This window comes from Chelon labrosus, assembly GCF_963514085.1.
Source record: "Chelon labrosus genome assembly, chromosome: 8".
Taxonomy (NCBI): domain Eukaryota; kingdom Metazoa; phylum Chordata; class Actinopteri; order Mugiliformes; family Mugilidae; genus Chelon; species Chelon labrosus.
Genome location: NC_140358.1, coordinates 16,944,045 through 16,963,500, shown reverse-complemented (window position 1 = coordinate 16,963,500; position 19,456 = coordinate 16,944,045). Strand labels below are relative to the sequence as shown.

At 42.4% G+C, this 19,456-nt stretch overlaps 1 protein-coding gene across 1 annotated transcript in view; it reads right to left on the bottom strand.

Moving 5' to 3' along the window:
• Positions 1 to 526: 526 nt before the first annotated feature.
• gria3b (glutamate receptor, ionotropic, AMPA 3b) overlaps positions 527 to 19,456 on the bottom strand; it is a gene marked incomplete at its 5' end in the record, with an annotated part of 81,393 nt that continues 62,463 nt past the window's right edge. Inside the window, 6 exons of the mRNA XM_084550185.1 lie at positions 527 to 1,397; positions 3,302 to 3,549; positions 7,883 to 7,997; positions 8,782 to 9,029; positions 17,991 to 18,189; positions 18,682 to 19,055. Of these exons, the coding sequence (XP_084406311.1) occupies positions 3,304 to 3,549; positions 7,883 to 7,997; positions 8,782 to 9,029; positions 17,991 to 18,189; positions 18,682 to 19,055 (1,182 nt within the window). The 3' untranslated portion in view covers positions 527 to 1,397; positions 3,302 to 3,303. The remainder of the gene's footprint in view (positions 1,398 to 3,301; positions 3,550 to 7,882; positions 7,998 to 8,781; positions 9,030 to 17,990; positions 18,190 to 18,681; positions 19,056 to 19,456) is intronic.

Here is a 19,456-nt window from a genome sequence, read left to right as displayed (position 1 = left end):
TTCAGGTGATTAGATAAATATCTTCCTAAATCCTATGGAATCACAGTCTTTTTTGAAAGGACAAAAAAAAAAGTTATTACAGCAATATGGAAATGTGCTAAGCTTCAGGACTCTCCCTGGTATAACCTTGTAGAAATCTATTTTCCGTTGTATTCATATAGTTTTCATTTTCATTTACTAAGTGAAGTCACCAAACACTGTAATGCTCATTAAAAGAAATCAAATTAAAAGCAAACCACAGCTCATTGTAAAATGTGCAATTGTTAAACAAAATGGTAAGGTAATCCAAAATACTACAGTTTAAAAGCCATTACTGTTATCCTTTAACTGGATTGCAGCTGATCTACAATTGAATTACCCTTTTTGTTTGGTTTATAACTTTGATGTACAGGAGACTCGAATGACTCTAGACTTCAGGGAAAGACCGTTCGGAGTGACGAACCCTTAGCGACTCCTTTGATATATTTTACAAACTTCAAATCACAAACAGCTTTTCTTTTACTCAGGCATGAACACGTTGCTTTACACTCTCGTTGTCGTACAAAACACACTCTTGGCAGTATTGGAAGTGCGAACTATGACCTGTGGGTCCTGTGGTGCGTGAATGCCGAACCGAAGATCATCTTCTCATCTCCGCGAGTCCCGTCAAGCTTTCAGAAGACAGTGGCAGCAGCACCAGAGTTCAGAGTTCAAACGACACACGCCATTGTTTTGGGCTGAATGGCATTTCACTCCGATGTGGTCGGTCTATCTTTTAAAACAAGTACAAGGTCACTAGACGTGACTTACAGCAGTATAAAAGCTATCGTCTAATAACCAGTGTCTTACAGCGCACTGAGTAGGTCTAATAAAATAATTTGAACACATGTAAACCAGTGAAAATCTGGCAGCTGAACGATGAAGAGTAATCTGATCGTGTTGAATACAAGAAACCAATTTTGACACTTGTCACGTAAGATTCGTCGACGTTGTGGCACTTCAAAATGTGCTTAGGGTTGCAAATGATGGCTTTAGTTGTCTCATTCATGTTAAATGTATATCTATCTATATCTCTAAACTGCATTCATATACAGTAGATACAGGTAGATATATCTATACATAGTTTTTGTTTTTTTTAATCACTGCACCATTCTTCTGTTTTGTATGAGTTTCAAGCAAAAAGCAATATCATTGTGAATGAGTTGCATTGATTGGACTCAGAGTTCCATAAGGCACTGAGAGGAGGGAACCATGTCGGCTCTTCCCATCCGTGATCAGTCCAGTCGTGTCGTCATTGCAGATTATCGTGCTGTGTCCGCCCGAGCGGGGTTCGGGCCTGAAGCTCAATCCTCGTGATCCTGTGCCTTTCGTAGATGTTTCGTCACAGTTGTAAGGGACGGTGGACATGGTTTCTAAACCTGCGTCGAAAACATGGGAAGAGTTGAGGTTTGTACGTGAAAAGAATCCGCAAAACTCACGTTGAAAGCATTGTGAATATAATATATAGATTTATTAAAAATATAGGGACCTGACTTCAGTTTACTCGTTTCATAGCTTGGTCTGAAACCCTTTTCAGTTCACTCAACGACATCAAATACTTTGGACCACACTGACCTAAGTTAAATTTAAACTCAACTAATGAGCCTCATCAGGGACTTTGAGGTTTAATCAGATTTTTTAGCCCCCTCAGCTGTCATCACATTTTGATTACTTGATGTACATGACTAGTCAGAAGAGCTTAAAACGCTCCGGTGCCAGTCATCGAAATGCTTCTACTCTGGAAACCGTATGCAGCTGATTGACAAAATATGTTCTCTCTGCTGACGAGCCACGCTTTCAGCGCGAACACACGTGCGATCCATCTAATCAAACACAAGATTGACATTTAATTGTGTACTTCACAGTGCATATTTTCCTTTGTTCAGCGCAATGCCACTGAACTGCTGCGTATAGTTATCTTAAGACTTAAAACCATTCTCTAGTGACATTTCAAAGTGAGCTTTTACTGGAAATTCTGTGGAAACCTTTGTAGAAATGGCACCTACGAAAACAGTTCGCAGCATGTTCTGTGCCGTATTAAGTATTATATGGTCTCAAATTGCCTCATAGACGATACAATAGATGGTGCACAACTTTATTTATATTGGCAGTTGTTAAACGTCTGCATGCAATGTGGAACGGGTTGCTCGCAGAGATGGGGCCGTGGAGAACTATGGCGCAACCTTTAGCGTCTTTCAGCTGATTTTATTTGGGTTTACAACCTGCAACTGTATTTGCAATCAGTTCCAAACGTTTGCAGCCAATTTGCATGATTCGGCTACACTAGGACGCACACTGATTTATTCATGTTTTTTAATTAAATTAAATTTCATTTACCTAAATTGAATCAAGAGGGAAACCGAAATCTAAGAGGTGGGTGAGAATAATGGTGATCTGCTCTGACACCATCCGAATAAATCATCAACCCACCATCCACCCGAACGGATTATCTTATCCATTTTAGAAAACCAGCACCTGATCCCACTTTACCATTATTTCTCAGTGGGTTATACGTAAGCGTGACGACACTCTGACACTAATCTGCTGCCGTTTCTATTTTTCTTGAAATAAAAATGGCAGCAGGTACAGTATTTCCACAATAGAGTTAATGCAGGACATATTGAATCCCTTCAACTAAAAATTATGAATATCTGCTCATCCTTGTCGGACAAATATTCACATTTTAGAGAACCTAATTAAGTAATATTTTCCTCATAATGACATAGGCTATTATTTCACCCACCGGAAACCCATCCACTATTAATCAGATTGTTAATTTTTATGACCCGGCATGTGGATTAACCGCAGCGCCTGTGGATTTAACTGCTGTCCGGGTGTCATTATTGGGCAAGTGAAACCAAAACCATCTACGGCTAAGTGGGACTATATGTTGATGGGAAAACAGACCCATTAAACATCCAATTTCAGTTTTACACAGTTATAAATTTTAAACTGATAGTTACGCAACACAAAGCTAAACAACAATTCTTTGTCGCTGCACTTAACACATAAACTTCGAAAAGACACTGTGTTCTAACCGTAACGTAGCCCGAGGCCCTGTCCATGAACCTATACTCTATGATACAAGGCAAAAACAATATCTCAAGAGTTTCGCATTTGAGTGGGCATGTGTGTTCTGTTGCCTCCAACTTGACGACCATAAACAACTTCACAAGCGGCAGCTGAATAATTTACTCTCACTGATATGACTGGGAGCTAAATGATTCATCGGCCCACAGTGCACACGGGGGCCCCTGTTGGACGGCGGGGAGCGGCGACGTACCTCTAGATCTTAACGCTCTCGGTTCCGTATACGTTGTAGCCTTCTCTGTATGTGGCAAAGTTCTGGGTGTTGGTCGGGGGAGCCGGCTTAAAATTCTGGGCATTCTTGGCCAATTTCAGCCGTTTGGTTTCTTGCCGTGATTTATAACAGAACTCTATCAGAGCCACCATCATGGCCAGCCCCAGCCCTCCGACCAGAATATAGAAGACACCAGCCACATTGCTTAGGCTGAGAGCACTTGTCTTGTCCTGGGGGAAAGTGAATAACATAGTTAAGAATTTTGCAGTAGAGCGAGGGCAGCAGAACAAAATGCAGCCTGTATCTTTCACACTGAGCCTCGCGTAGCCTTGTCTCGACTCAACAGTAAAACTGATTTAATTGTAAAATATCCTACTCTATCTTGCTGATGCTACCAGTGGAAGACTGTGGATACTAACTGCTATAAGCAACAGAAATTAGACATGTAATGATGTGCTAATGATGTGATTTTCCTACAAGTGTCACACTGAACTAGCCTGCAATAGTCAAGCCATTCTCCACTAAGGAGAAAGAAGCCAGCTGTTAGTGCCCTGTCTGCTGGTGAACGCAGAGCTTTCCCTGACCTGCCTGAAATATATTTATATATATATATATGTAAAATGGCTTCTGCTCTTGACCATATAAGGAAGCTGGTCAGTATCGCATAGGTCTGAAAATCCCTGTCTTTTCAATCCTCATAGCGACATGTACGTATAACTCTCATGGCAACACTGTCATACAGTACAGTCAAATTCATAATATATGAATGATAGCTCAATTAAAGTTAAAAAAAAAACACTAAATATCAAACCATTTTGCTGCTGCTTACCTACCAAACATATTCATTAAAAATTTGTTCATTAGAGTTTTACTATTTGCAGTTTAACCCTATGAGCGTGGCGCTACCGCGAGGCTATCTTGCGACCCTAACCTGCAACCCGAAGCTTTGACTGTATCTCAGAGGGTTAAATAGTGGGTTTATTACATTCCCCGACTTCTTGTAATGTGCAAACAAAGCCTCTAACCTCATCTGAGAGCAGCCACAAGATTCAGAGGACACCCTCCGGCGCCATCGCCGCTTAGAGGAGCCGAATTTGCGTAAATCATCACAATAAGAGGCTTTGCTTGTTCATCACACCACAGGAGGCCGGAGAATCTAATAGACGCATCGCAATGCAAACTAGTAACAACACAAATAAATCAAATTTTCATTAACAGTTTGGTAAATAGAAACAGCAGCATAATGGTCAAAGTATCATGAATGTCAAGAATGAAAATGAGCAAAAATAGCATTTATCAACAACTGTTACTTGCTGTGATTCAATTCAAATAGTACATCTGAGAGGCACTGTGGCAATCCCCCATAGTCTTATCATTACAGTTTTCACAAAAAAAGGAGTTTCTACATTTTATACTGCATCAAAAAGTGTCTCATCTGTATGCCATAAAAAAAGAGAAGAAAAAATGGGGAAGCAGTGCCTTGGGTTAAAGCCACATATGAGCTGAGTTACAGCTTGTGGCATTAAAAAAAAAAAAAAAACTGAAACACTAAGAAAAAAGAAAAACTATGTGTAGCAAATAAACAAAGTCTTGTCTTGCATATGAACAGTACGTCAAAATGCAATTTGGAATCAGTACAAAAGACCTGCAGCGACTGACCTTACTTCCAGAGTCCTTGGTTCCACATTCACCCTTATCGTACCACCATTTGTTTTTCAGCTTGTCTAAGATGCCTTGTTCACTGAGTTTCAATACTGCAAGGTTTACAGGAGTTCTTCACGTGGGAAATAACATAAATAACATTATATTATGTTATTTTATGTTATTCAACTTTTAAACTACTACATACTTTACAAAGCGATAAAGCAGGGCACCTGGCTATGTCAACATCACAAAGAGCAGGCATTCTACCTATTACCTTCATAACCCCTAGTCTAAAGCCAGGACCTACCCATATCGCTTTGAGTAATCGGCAGACGCTGTTACCAGGTCAACAAGCAGGTACTGAAAGTACGATCTGCAAGTCTATGAGCACCAAAAAGCATAGAGGGGCATTGATTCAGGGGCAGATAGTCTCAGAGGCTTTGCACAGCATTTAACCAGTTCTTTCCAGCAGGAGCTTTGTCTTAACAAACAGAAAAACCTGAACAATAGACTCTACCGTTCCACGTACGTGGTGTTACAGTAAATCCTGTGATATCTAACACTTCCGTCACTGTCAGTTCTGGAGGTACTACAGCCAATTTCCGATTCAAGCAACTACACCCAAAAGTGAAAGCTTAATTAATTCTTGCGCGTTGTATTCCGTCACAACGCTAAGAAAACCTTATCTTCCAATTATGCCAGATTAGTGTCAGATGAGTGTGTCCCAACCAAACTGCACTGAGCTGCAGGACTAAGCTCAAAAGTATCAGCGGAATAATTCATCTCATACTCGCCCGTAGCTGCCTAATCTAATGTTCGTCACAGATGTTTACTTGCTGTTTGATGTCTCTAGAAGTTATATCATGACTATAATATTGAATGTCAACATGAATTAGCATATAACTCTATTGCGCTAAATAACTTTGGGGAGGAAAAAAATAAACAACTGAACAATTCCAAAGCTAGATAAAGATCACGTTTTGCAGTCATAATACAACAGCAGAGCATTTGTAATTTAAGTCCATCTGTGAAAGCAAAAAGCAAATTGGAAGCAAAGAAACACAACAGTGCATCGATAAATGACTGACCTGACTACTCCCTGGGAACAATGTCCCCCAAGGGGATCCATGCAATGCATAATGCACTGAGAGAAGATTACACCACTGTATATCCCTCATAGCCAATCTGGGGAAACGGACTGTGAAGACCAGACCATTGTCTTGGCTTGGAGAGACATTGATTAACAATGCAATTACCCTGTAACATGCTCTGTGTCTGAAACTCAATCTAGGCCGCGCCGCGTTGTGCCTCTGGGCAAGAAAGAGCGCTGTTAACCGAGTGTGAGTGGATGTGCATGCAGCTGTGCGCACGGTTATGTGCATCTCCCGACGTCTGCTGGAACGCCGAGTTGTGAGCAGGACCGGGCCAAGCGATCCACTGTTTTGGAACGCGGCGCTCCAGGCAGCTTTATTCCACCTAATCGGGCCTTTCCACTGAGTCCTGGAGAGCCAAAACAAGCCAGGAAACAGACGGACAGTACATACCTGTGCATGATAATAGATCGATGGCGGCACAAGAGACAGATGCTTTCAAATGCTCTGAGCAGCACGGGGAGGCTTCCTGAGCTCAGTGACAGCAAAACACAACAATGTTAGCATTTAACACATAACAAAATGGGACTTTTGAACATTTTTAACATGTAATAAAACATTAGGCGATAGTTGCCTCATGCAAGCTCTTGATTCTCAATCATTCATTGTGCTCAAAACCAATCCATGACAGATGACATTAAGAGTGCATCGGTGCAATCTGTACACCATGTGACCTTGCAGTTTGTCTGTAATCTAACCAATTACCTGACCCGCATCATAACATCTGCGCTGACAACACAATTTGTCATTAAATTGACCTGCATTGTAAAGAATACAATTCTCCCGCCTGTGCGTTATTCTTGTTGAAAATATCACAATTCCTCGTGGCACATAATCAAAGTAGCATTATACGAAGTTGTCACAGTCGAGTGGAGTTTCACACTTTGCGCCATTAGCTGCTCTAATGGAAAAATCATTCATCATTTAACCGTGGAAGAAGGTGGAGAGATCTGATGTACAAAAGGGTCACAGCTGGGTTATTAATGATTTGAGGTAGGAAGCGCGTGTGGCGCAATCAAGCCACAGGTGGTTCATGGGATCACCCGTTAAAAACAATCTTTTGTTTAATTAGAATTCTCACGTTTGCCTGCAATGCTTAGTCCCCTCAAGACGCCGCTGTTCCCCTTGCTTTCCTGTTGGCCTCGGCTGAGCAGCTTTTTTTTTTTTTTTTCGTCATTAAGTAGAATTGGCTTTTAAGCTCATAGGTTCTGGGCCAGTTTCATGGATGTGAAGCAGCCGTGCATTGAAGTACTGCAAAGCCATATTTTACAGGATTAGCAAACCTCACCTTCATAAGGGAAGTTTGGGGGATTTTGGCCTATAGTACAACGTCACTGGAAAATGTGTCTCTTCTTCAACTACAGCTCCGTGACTCCATCAAGTGGTTTCATTCAAACTATCAAAGCTACCTAGATAATACCTTTAATATCTAAAACTAGTGATCTGCCCTGCACATGTGTAAGGCTGAATAAACAAAGCTCAGCTTTTCACAAATGCAGGGCAGCCACGTTCCCACATCAACACCTATCCTCAATCTCCTCTAAGTCTACAGTAAATATATTTCTGTTGGTCAAGAAAGGGCTCCTTAGATCGATCTGAGCTGTTGAACCGTCTGGTCAGACTATCAGTAAATTTGCCAATCTGCCTTTGAGGCGGCAGCAGCAGGTTGTCGGGACGGACAGTTGGTTTGGTTATGGTTGGGTTGTTGTAACAGCATTGCCGATTACTCTGCACTATGGTACCCGATTGTGGTGACATCGAGGCTGACCTTGGAGTCACCTCCCCCGCTGCCGCACTCTCCCTTGTCGTACCACCATTTGTTTTTCAATTTGTCCAAGAGGCCTTGCTCATTCAGTTTTAAAACTGCCAGGTTAACAGCATTTCTTGAAACGATAAAACATAACTTGTAAGAAAATGCACAGGTCCGTGAGAAATCTAATGCAAAGTAATAATTGCACTAAGCATCATAGTAATAGGTAATGGTAGAGAGACTACCACTGTCAAAAGCAGGGGCTTATGCACAGAATACTATCCGTTAATCAGAATGGTCTAGGAAAGGACAAATTGTTTAAGAATTTAAGGAATATGGAGAGATAAGAAAGGCTCATATAAGGTATAGACAGAGTTAAATCTTGGAAAAGGTGGCATGAAGGGTTACGTAGTTTAGAACTGAAGTGTGCGGGATGGGGACACTTGTCATTGAGAAGAAAAGTAACAACAACAAACATCATGCAATTAACATTCGTCACAAGTGACAGCGCAGCTTTTAAGGGCTAAATTGAAAAACCATTGAACTGTTAAATTAAAAGTGACAACACAACAGTCAGGTAGGACGGCACACGGGACAGAAGGAGAGATCGAAGGAGAGAAAAGCAACAGTAAGAGAGACATAAATATGAAATGATTGTTAGCTTTAGCCTCATGATCTGGATTTGATTCCTCTACGATAAAACAGCAACAGTTAACACATGTAGAAAAATACTGTCAAAAACATTGATGATCATTAATTAGCCTTTGTATCCAAGTGCATTGAAAGACATACTACCGTTACCTCTGTGTCCATAAAAGAACAAAAAACAAGAAGAGAAGAGAATGACAACAGGGGGACATCAGGGTAGGTGGAATACTATAACAACATGGGGGATATTGTTATATTATTCCACCCACCTTAATGCAGAGCCTTTGGGCGTCGCCACACCGTAGCCTTTCGAGTCGAGGTTCCCCCCCACTTTCATGGTGTCGCACGGCTTCCGCTGCTCGATGTACTCGTTCATGGTGGATTCAAGGAGAAAGGCAAACTTGCCCTTCGACTTTCGTACCCGGGCTACGCCATCGGGCGTGGTCTTAACAAACACAGAGGGTTCGGCAGATTTCATGTACGACCACATCTTCTCGTACACTGCTATTTTGGATCGCTGTGCAAGGGGGAAGAAAAGGAGAAGTAGTTTAGGAACACAAAAGTCATGTGCACAGAATGGATTTTGTAGGATTCTTGTGCTTAATGATCACATGATTTAAAGTGGCATCACAAAGTATTCATAGACATCTCGGAAAGTGGCTGCGTGATATCTTTAAATACTTCCAGGAAATATACAGTTGCAGGCGGACTTTTACAAGATCATTAAGTACAAAAATTTACAAAATCCATTTCTCTTCATCAGCACAAATGGACTCTTCAAATATGTTTCTGCAGTCTCAGTTTCACCGAATTACAGTAAGTGATGCATGCAAGCTAGGTCTTGGTAGAAAATATGGCATTTGCGTAGTAGTTATGCAAAAACATCCTCAACAATTCAACGCTTGTGACAGTCAATTGCTGGTAATGACCATTTTATTTGAAAAACTTGCACAGGTTTTGGAGTTTGTTGAGAATCCTGCCTCAGTGAACCGAGCCTTGGTTTATGGTCCTAATTTAACTTGTAGAGCTTATTGCAGTCATTCATTTCACCAACACTGTTAATGGAATATCTCTGCCGCGACTCAAAGGCGATGTGCAGAAGGAGCAGGGGAAGTGAACAACAAGGCAACCCATCACAAAGTGACAAAGATGAGCATTTTCCCAGCGCCTGAGGTCAGGCTTAGCAAGCCTGTAAAATCTGGGGGAGTTGGGTGCTATCTATAATAAGCATCAATTAAATTATTCAGTGCCGCTGGATTTATTTTGGCATAGGCGTTTCACACATCCTGGTGTGATCCCGGTCCAAGCAGTGATGAGCCATAATCTCAAGTGGCAGTGTGTACTGAATACTGGATCCCAACTATAAAATATATACTTTCTTTTCAGTGAAGGCCAGATAAAGTCTAAGGGTTTAACTGAATTAAAGGATACCGTCAACCAAAGGGTTTGTGTGTACAATATGGACACTGCTATAGATATACCAACATCTGTGACTAGGGGCACAAGTCATTTAGTTTAATTATTGTGCGTTCATGTGAAAAATCTGTTCTTGGCCCCCCAAGTTGGAACAACTTGGAATATGATATACGCAGAAACGCGGCGGACATACGTAAATGTAACCGAGTTATGTATGTAGTCATGTTATCCATCTCTCACAAGCGCCGAAGTCCATCCTTTTGAGCACATACGGACATTTTTTTTTTTTTTTTTACGATTGGGCATATGGTTGAAATTAGTCATATGTCATCACACTCCTGATCCAGTTCCCTTCTCACGCAAATACTGGAAACCGCTATCAGCGTACTACTTAAAAGCTTGGAGGAAATAAGTACAAAACAGTTCTTGTTGCAGTGCCCATGTCATTTCCATATTTCAACAGAAAACCGCACGAACAAAACAAAGTCAGGAATTGACTTCCCGACTGAGAACATGAAAATGAGAACATCTGAGGAGCATGTGAATGCGCCATAATTCAACGACAATACTCGTTTGCAGGCACGGCGATGCCAGCAGCTACATGCTAATGTTAGCATGCTAACGTTTCTCACCAAGACAATGCTAACGTGCAGAGGTTAAGAAGGTGTAATGTTTCATTTTGTCAAGGGTTTTGCAGGTATCGATCCGCAAAACCAAAATCAAAGTAACGATCTGAACTGATAATGATGCTTATTTTTAGCCAGGCTGCTGGTTAGCATGGCTAAAAATACCAAATATATATTTTCTCTGGGAATTTAGCTTTGAGTGTTTGGACTGACACAGAATGTAATGATTTTCATCTCATATTATGATATTTTACAGACTAAATAAGCTTAATTGAAAAAGTAATGCAGATATTTGTTAGCTTATCTGCTTGTTAAATGGGCATAAAGCCAGTTAAGACTGCTAGAAAAATGTAAAGGTCACCGAATGTAAAGCTCTTTATTCAAAGTTTAAGATAATTACACTTGAATTACAAGATAAACTGAGCTCTGTGGCTTTGCGTGTCCAAACATACTGATCAGTACACAAACAACACTGCCTTAAATTGATAAAAGCCCCCATAAAAAGAGCATATCCACAGCATATCCATCTCCTGATGCATTTCTATTAATAAACAAAAGCATTAACCTTGACCTAACCAAAGTGCTTTACTGGCTTTATGTAATCATATACAATTTGTTTGCAGGCATCTGTCACAGTGAATCATGCTAAGGGTGAGGATGAGATGAGACAGCAACATAACACATATTAAAAAGTTTGCATGATGAATGTTCCCAGCTCAGATGACAAGGATTTGAAGTTTGGGTGATTGCCATTCTCCTTTTGATGCAAGTACAATGAACGGGGTGGGGTGGATAGTCAAAGTTAAATATGATGTTTTTGTCGACAGTCATGTTCAGTTTGCACGCGTCAAACATCATGAAAAGGACACAAGTTTGGAGGACATTTCCCCAAAGACACTGGGCTCATCTGCTCAGCAGAGGGAAAGCTCCAGACGCCTCCTCAAATGAAGAGAAAGGAATGGATGTGGGCATTGATTACTGACGACAGAGTGTGCTGCCTCAGTGCTTTATGAAGTCAATTCATCAATATCAGAGCGGGGACGAAGTGCGACCAAAACCTGAATAGGCCGATTTCACTGCAACTGCGAGATTCTTGCAGCGGACACACAAAGAGATACAGTGAGAAAGCCCAACGGGGAAAGACAGATATTTGATTATTGACTTCTCTCACACACATATTCATCCTCACAGAAACAAACACACACATGAAAGTCTGCCCCAACCTCCTTTAAACACGTGATCATTCACATTCTCATCTACGGCGGTCATTTAAAACTCAGTTACGGAATAATGACTGAAAAAGCCCATCATCAATGAGCAGACAATTTGTTGAGCAATTAAATGCTGCCATAAATACCGCTTTGTCCATGAGGCGCTCCTTCACGCCTTAATAATGGCCCTGTTAGAACACGCTGCTGCATTTAGAATGAGCTTCCTGCCCATTAACAGGAGGGGGCTACATTTGATGTCTGTTGTCTGAAGCATAGAGAAATATGGCTCTGTGTTGGGTAACTTGCAAATGGCCCAACACTCCCCCTCCTCTAAATGCCTTTAAAATCTGCACTAAAGCCGTCATAATGTTGCTCCCTTCATAATAGAGTGCCTCGGTAGTCAGTCTCAGCCAGCCCTCCTACCTAGCTGACGCAGTTACATCATCTGTGTAGGTGTTCCTCCTGCAAATCTGTCTGAAGCAGTGTGTTTCCTGCTGACTAATAGCCATGAAGACAGGTCTGTTATTCAAGCCTGCTGACCTAAGACGAGAAATAAAAAGAAAGTGACTTGCGCCGTGAGCGAGATAACATTAAAGGGGAAGTCAGAGGAAATCTGGTGGTTCTTGTAGCTCTGTTTTAGTCTCCACTGACTCCGGTGGGAAATATCTGGCTCCGTTAACTGTTTCAGGATTGGGTCTGAGGGCAGATGTTATTTTTCCCCGTAGAACTTAAGTGCGAATACTTGAACTGTAAGTGCTGACAAATGACTCACGCTCTGCGTTGCACCCTAAGATCTGAGGTTTAATTAATTGGCTGTCCACATATAAAGATAAACAGTGTCCTGCATCATTCATGTCTGAATGGAAGTACTGAATGAAGCGGATAATATTATCTGAATTATTTACTTATATTTTATTTATACTGTGACCTAAAGCCCCGGTTTGCACAGCTCTCCTCATCTGGAGGCGTTAATCATAGAGAAGTGAAACTTTCAGCTGCTGTTCATTTAAAATTCCACCGATATTTGAAACTTTAGTTTAATAATTTGTGTTTTAGGAGCCCTTATTATCCTTGGGACAAACACCACAGCTAGACGCTAGAGAAACATCCATGAGCGAGAAGAAGAGACTGTGGTTAGATCAAACAAATCATTGATAACAGCTAATAGAGATGAACTGTATATATAAAAAAATGACAAGAAGAGATGTTTTTGGGATATGGACGAAACCATGCTCCAGTTTCCTGCCTCACTTACAGTTTTTCTCACTGGAGCTGCAGTTCAAAGTGACCACGGTTTTGTTATAGCGAGTGCTGCAGTAGTGATTTGTCTAAGTGGGATTTACATCGGCCTCGTATTCATAGTGTTATCTGCGGCAGATTTATAAAAAGTCCCATAAATATTTTGATTAAAACCTTAAAAGGAAACCCTTTAGCAACAGTCAGCCACCGGCCCATGTTTTACTACAACGGCCTGAGAAGATTATTACCCTCTTACACGGGGTAGCCTGTGGATATATCTTCGCAGTCTGGAGATAAAATGCTTACTGCTTGTCGTGGTCTATGATGCAGACGAGAAAAGAAAGACAAGTGGGAGAGGACAGAGTCCCCCACATCGCCACTATGAAGAGATGAGTGATCAGAAAACCTCCTTTGAAGCGGCACTGATATTTGTACTTTTGCTGATAACAAAGGAAATCCTTCCTTGGAACAGAGCGTTTTCTAAACAGCATGCTCTGTGCTTTGCTTCATGTGCTTCGATAATGACACTAATATAAAAAAATATATATAATTTATCAAGTTAGCTGCCTTTCTTCCTCTAAACCAGAGGTGTCAAACATACGGCCTGCGGGCCAAAAGCGGCCTGCCAGAGGGTCTAATCTGGCCGGCATCATGAATTTACAAAGTGCGATAATTAGGACGGCAATCTTTGAATAAAACTAACTGCTATTCCTATTTTATCCACTGTTTTAGTAAGAAAGGCGGACAGTACACAACACTGAGATCCAGGGCTCAACAGCAGACACCAATGTGCCAACATTTGCTCTTATTTGTCTTAAGAAATTACATTTTTTACATTCTCCTAATTTACTTCTTGTCACAAAACCAACAGAAACAATCTGGAGTTGTCGTTATTCATAGGTTACTATGCTGTTATGTTACTGGTCCGGCCCGCTTGAGATTATTTTGGGTTGTATGTGGCCCCTGAACTAAAATGAGTTTGACACACCTGCTCTAAAGCCTAAAATGTGTTGAGCTCAAACATGTCTGTAATAAGAGTGGGAGTTTTTCTGGATATGAGTGAAACCATATTATGTCCATGTCATGTCAAATTCTTATAGCAATTGTTGCAGTGGGTGGCAATTTGAGTTGTAGAAGCTCATGGAACAAGATCCCATTTGGATTTATGATACACTGGCCTTGTATTTGTAGTGTTATCTGCAGCAGATCTATATAACGTCATAAAGTTTGGATAAAAACTTTAAAAGGAACACCTTTAGCAGTGGTCAACTACTGGCCTCTATTTGTTTATAGCTGCCTGAGACAATTATTACCATCTAACACTAAAACTAAAAGTCTTCAATGACGCTGAAGGGAAAATAAAGATAAGAGGGGTTTACACAGCTGATCAGTGGTAAATCTATCATTTGGAGATTTTGTTGTCCCAGAATCTCCACCAATGCCATTAAAATGTCCGAGAAGAGACGAGTGATTAAAGTCCAAAGTCAGAGAAATTGACCCCTCCATTCTAAATAACCACTTAATCTGTATTGATTCTGAGTTACGCAGAATTTCCAGACCTCTGTCCACTGCCCTTCGAACTGCAGCCTGTTCTTTATTCTTCCTTTGGCGTCGCAGGCTGCTTTCATTACAGTCTCCCTCGCATGCGCTCCACTGCTCGCGTATCTAAAGGCCATCTCCGCAACACCCGCCGCTGCATTTCATTCGACTTTCCTTCGCTTCCATTTTGTTTGTCGGCGTCGCCACTTTCCCCCAATATCCTGTGTGCCAGGACTACCTGTATCTCAAGTATGCAGAGATGAAAGTTGAGGCTCTGGGGGTGTACTTCGTCATTGAAGTGGTGTGCGCTACACACTGAATACCAATTGCTCGTCTTTGATGCGTCTTGCTGGACTCCAATAGCTCCTCTCGCGCCTGCTGTTGCTGCTCATCTAAAGTTCGCCGCGGCCCTCTGAGGGCAGCGCTTTTCCTCAGAGTTTAAGCCTATCTTGCATTAGTCACTTTTGTCAGCTCTCTCTTTTATGCAAACAGACTCTAATCTTAATAGGCGCCTCCCTTTTACTCGGCACTGTATCGAAACACAAAGTGACAAGGGCTCGGGGAGCTGCGCTACAACGTGCTGCATGTGATTGCGGGGCGACCTAAGGATTTTCTTGTGTAAATCTCCTTGCCGACTCCTCTTCATGCAGCCCTGCCCTAATGCAGGTCTGCTCTGCATAAAAAGCTACTTATTAAACACTGTGTCTGTGCCACAATAGCTGAGACGTGAAATTGATTTTCATGCTTAGTAAAATGCATTGCTGACTGCACTCAAGCTGTTGTTTTCCGGCCTCCACCACACCTGCAGATCAGTGAGATGCACGATGTTTGCCGTTGAGGCTTTGATTTACGTGTGCTCTTTTGAGGAGAACAGAAAACAATGCCGCGGTCTCATTCCTCTACGTAATTATCATTCTTTCATTGTTACGCTGTTAAATGAGGTGCATGAAGGGACAGCAGTGTGGTTGTCTTTTGATGGTCTCACCCCGGTCTTTACACGTAATTAAACAGCCGCATCAGCTCATTTTATCACCCCAACCGTTATTACAAGCCGGCTTCTCCTTCTATGTACATTTCAAAACGTAACTGAGCCAAGCTTTTTCTTTTCTTTTTTTTTTTTTTTGATGGAATAAAACCTCATCAAGAGGATAAACATGGCCTCGCTGGTACAACTCATCATTTTCTAATCATCCAAAACACAAATGTTCGACTGACTGCATGAAAAGATCCATGACAGGAATTAAAATGATGAAACAAACCGCAGTGGTGCAGCGGCGCATGACAGCTGCTGTGCTGAGGGAAGAGCAACACAAAGCTCCCAGCTATCCCGCATTGTCTCAAGGTAAAGCAACAGACAGGCTGGAGACAGAGGAGAAGAGGGCGCCCAAACAAGCAGGGTAGTCTGGGGACGGAGGAGCCAAGAGCGGGTAGCGAGGCGCTGCCAAACGCCTAGAGCCAGTCGGGCTTCCGCTGGGCACGTCAGCGAGCTCTCCCAGGCCAGCTGTCCTAGTTGGTTGTGAGCGGCGGAATCGGGGCTTTCTGAGGGACCTACTCAAACACCACTCTTTGAAAATTCCTTCACAGCCCTACCGCCAAATGAAGATGCAACCAGCGATGGGAATACTGTCACTGTCAGGTAATAATCCGCATGTCCAAACTGTCAGCTTAGGTAAAAAAAAAACAAACACCTGGTAGGGATGTCTTAAACCGAAGAAGACACAGGGATAATCCGGCTGATATTAATACATAAAAACCACCTCGGTCTGCAATCAGTGAGCACATTTTTCTTATCACCAAGGAGAAAACAAACTAGGTGCAATCATCAAAAATGAAAGGCCATGTGGTGTCAGAGATGATGACATATGTCGGGTTTGAAACTTTGGACTTGATTTAAAATTTCCAGCTGGCTGGTGCCGTATGGGTCTAATTAAGCCTGGATGTATTTCCTGAAAAACAGATCTGAAATAGAACTTGAACTCCTATTAATCAGTGTGTTTTTTTCCTTGTCAGCCCTCCACAGCTTTAATTAAAAGTCCCCTGGAATAGCGGTTCACACATGTCATTTCCTATTTGAAGACTTGGGGATGTAACTAAGACACTCATTATACCGAACGGAGGAAAACCGCGATCGCTCCTCAGATCGTCCCACCAGCAGACCTTCGGTGGCTGCGTTGTCAGGCTGGAAATCGAATCTGTAATTGGCATCCGTCACGTCTGCGACACAAAGGCGTACAGTACACTCTAAATAAACCTGTGCACCAACTCTTCTGTCTGATGAAAGGGCGGTGACAGGCTTTGCGAGGTGTTCTGTGGAGGATAAAGTGATGCCTGTCAAGCTTGTCAGTTGCCATGTTTACAAGAAAACACACTCACACACGGTTTGTAACCAAGTGTTTACAGACGTTAAACTAAAGGATTTTCAAGCTCTGCAGACGCTATCTTGTCCCTCTTTGTCTGGAAAAAAATAAAAAATACAGATTTGATTCTGCATTTTGTTGTTATGAGCAATTCAACCCAGGGGTAAAACAAATGAAGTGCTCTCTCTGCCAACAGGCTGCAGCTGTGAAACATATGAATTGTTTCTCTCCTGCTGATGAGTAATGAGGGAGCGTAAGATAAAAGACTGTCATATTGCGTTTTCGTCATCACAGGCAGAGTGCCGTTTTATTAATTCGCTTTCAGCGTCGGTGAAGCCACGCCACGAGCTGAGGCATCTATGGATTTCGCAGCAGACGGCTGATCGCGTTATAGACGTGCAGCACTGTTTAACTCCTGCTTAGCGAACATGTGGATGCCTTGCAGAGACTAATACACTTTCGCTTCAGATTTGAGTTCATTTATGACTTAATTGCCGGGCTGGTCCCTAATGCCGATGGACATATTGCTTGTTCCATCTAAAACGTCTTTCAGGCCGCTCTGTTCGACCTACAGGGCTCTTCTTCATCAGGTCCAATTTGCCAACCACGGCCAGCTAGCTAATTATACTTCATGAACTGACCCTTCTGAGTTTGAGTCTGATGTGGGTGCTTTGATTAGCCTCCTGCTTTTATCACCTCCGAGTCTTCCATGTTGTTATCACGCTTTCTGCTGACAGCCTCAGTGCCTCAAGGTTGCACACTGCAGTACTGCTGCATAAATTTCACGTTCGTGTCATAAGAGTTCAAGAACTGCTTTTCTGTCAACATGCCTCATTTGGAGCAATCTCGGGCAGGTCAAGAGTGCTGGACTGAAAGTAAAAAATGGAAAAGCTGCGAGGAGGAGTTGAACAAGGACATTACGCAGAGCGGTTTTTATGATTTAGTACGCCTGAGTGCAAAATATTTACGCCTTTGCATTACTTTCCATTTGAGCTAAAAGGCAAGTAACCACCGGCTGATTAGCGTTGTGTATATGTGTGTGTGTGTGTGTGTGTGTGTGGAACCAAACGTGTTTTCTGACGCCACTCACCCTAAAAAATTCTTTTGTGGAGCCTGAATCCAGAGTGCCATATGCTATCTCTGTCTGCTTGGCCAGATCTTCGGCGCTTTCTATGGGAGAGACCATTCTTTCCACTGTTAGGAAGGCAGCCAGGTTGGCTGTGTAGGAAGAGATGATGATGAGGGTGAAGAACCACCACACGCCGCCGACGATACGGCCTGACAGAGACCTGGGAGAGAGGGGGGGGGGTTGATGACAGGGAAACACAGAATGTAATTGCACAGAGACATGTGTTGCCTATCAGCCCACTAAGATCTACCAGTTGTGTTTAATGTACCTAATTGCATCAGTAATCAGAATTTCCCTGTAAATCGTTAGAACAACTGGTACTGCGTCAGCACTATAAAACAGCACATTTTCACGGAAAACAGTACAGCTGTGTAAAATGTACTCTAATCCAGATCTTTAATAGGGTGTGAAACGGTCAGGGTCAAAGTTCAGGTCATGGCCTGAGCTATTCTGGTAATTTAAGCGTGCAAACTACAAAAGTCATTACACGTAATTACCGCAATAAATGCAAACTGAGCCTAGCTTCATATAATGAACACAGAAAAGGAAAAAGGATGCTCGAGTGTACACGCATCTCATCCCTTGCTGTTCATGTAGTAGCATTTCTATTTATTCTGCCCTGCCGTCCTGGTGTCTACTGGAGCTGACCCACCTGGGGGAGATGTCACAGCCCTGCTGCATGAAGGCGCCCAGAGAGAACCAGAGGGAATTGAAGATGCCAAAGTCATTGGGAGGATCGGGGGGAGTCTGGGGGTCTTTGGTCTCATCCTGTTCCTCGAGGTTCCACTCGTAAGGACTGAACCGACTGACCAGGAACAGGACCACGCTCACCCCAATATAGGCAAACACTATACACATCCAGATCTCATAGGCCAGCGGGTCCAGGAAGGAGAAAACGCCGGGCTTGGACTTTTGCGGCTTCTTTATCATAATGGAGATGCCCAAGCTCATAAACGGCTTGGAAAAGTCTATCACCTCCTCTCGAACCAGAGTAATGGTGAGAGGTGCAACGGCTATATCTGCTCTCTGGAAACAGGGACATGCACAGCAAGCATTAGTCATGACCTGCACGGAGAAAGAGGTCACTCTAAAATGTATGTGTGAATGGCTGGAGCTGGGGAGAGAGAGAAAGTGTTTTTTTTTTAATCACAAATTTAACACAGAAATACGCCACCGACTGCTACAGTTGAAGACGGGCTGAAAAATAAAGCACAGGAGAACCAGAGCTGCGTTTGCCGGGGATATTAGCTAATACATCTGAGATTAGAACAGTAAAGTTAATTGAAATTTCGAGGTGGGGAGAAGAAAAGCTCACTGCACTGCAACACCGTGAGAGAGGCAGCTTGGAAATAAGCCACTGAGGCCTAAAGGGTATGTGAGTCATGCTTGACCAAATGAGAAACTTTTTTTTTTCTCTTTAAAACGCA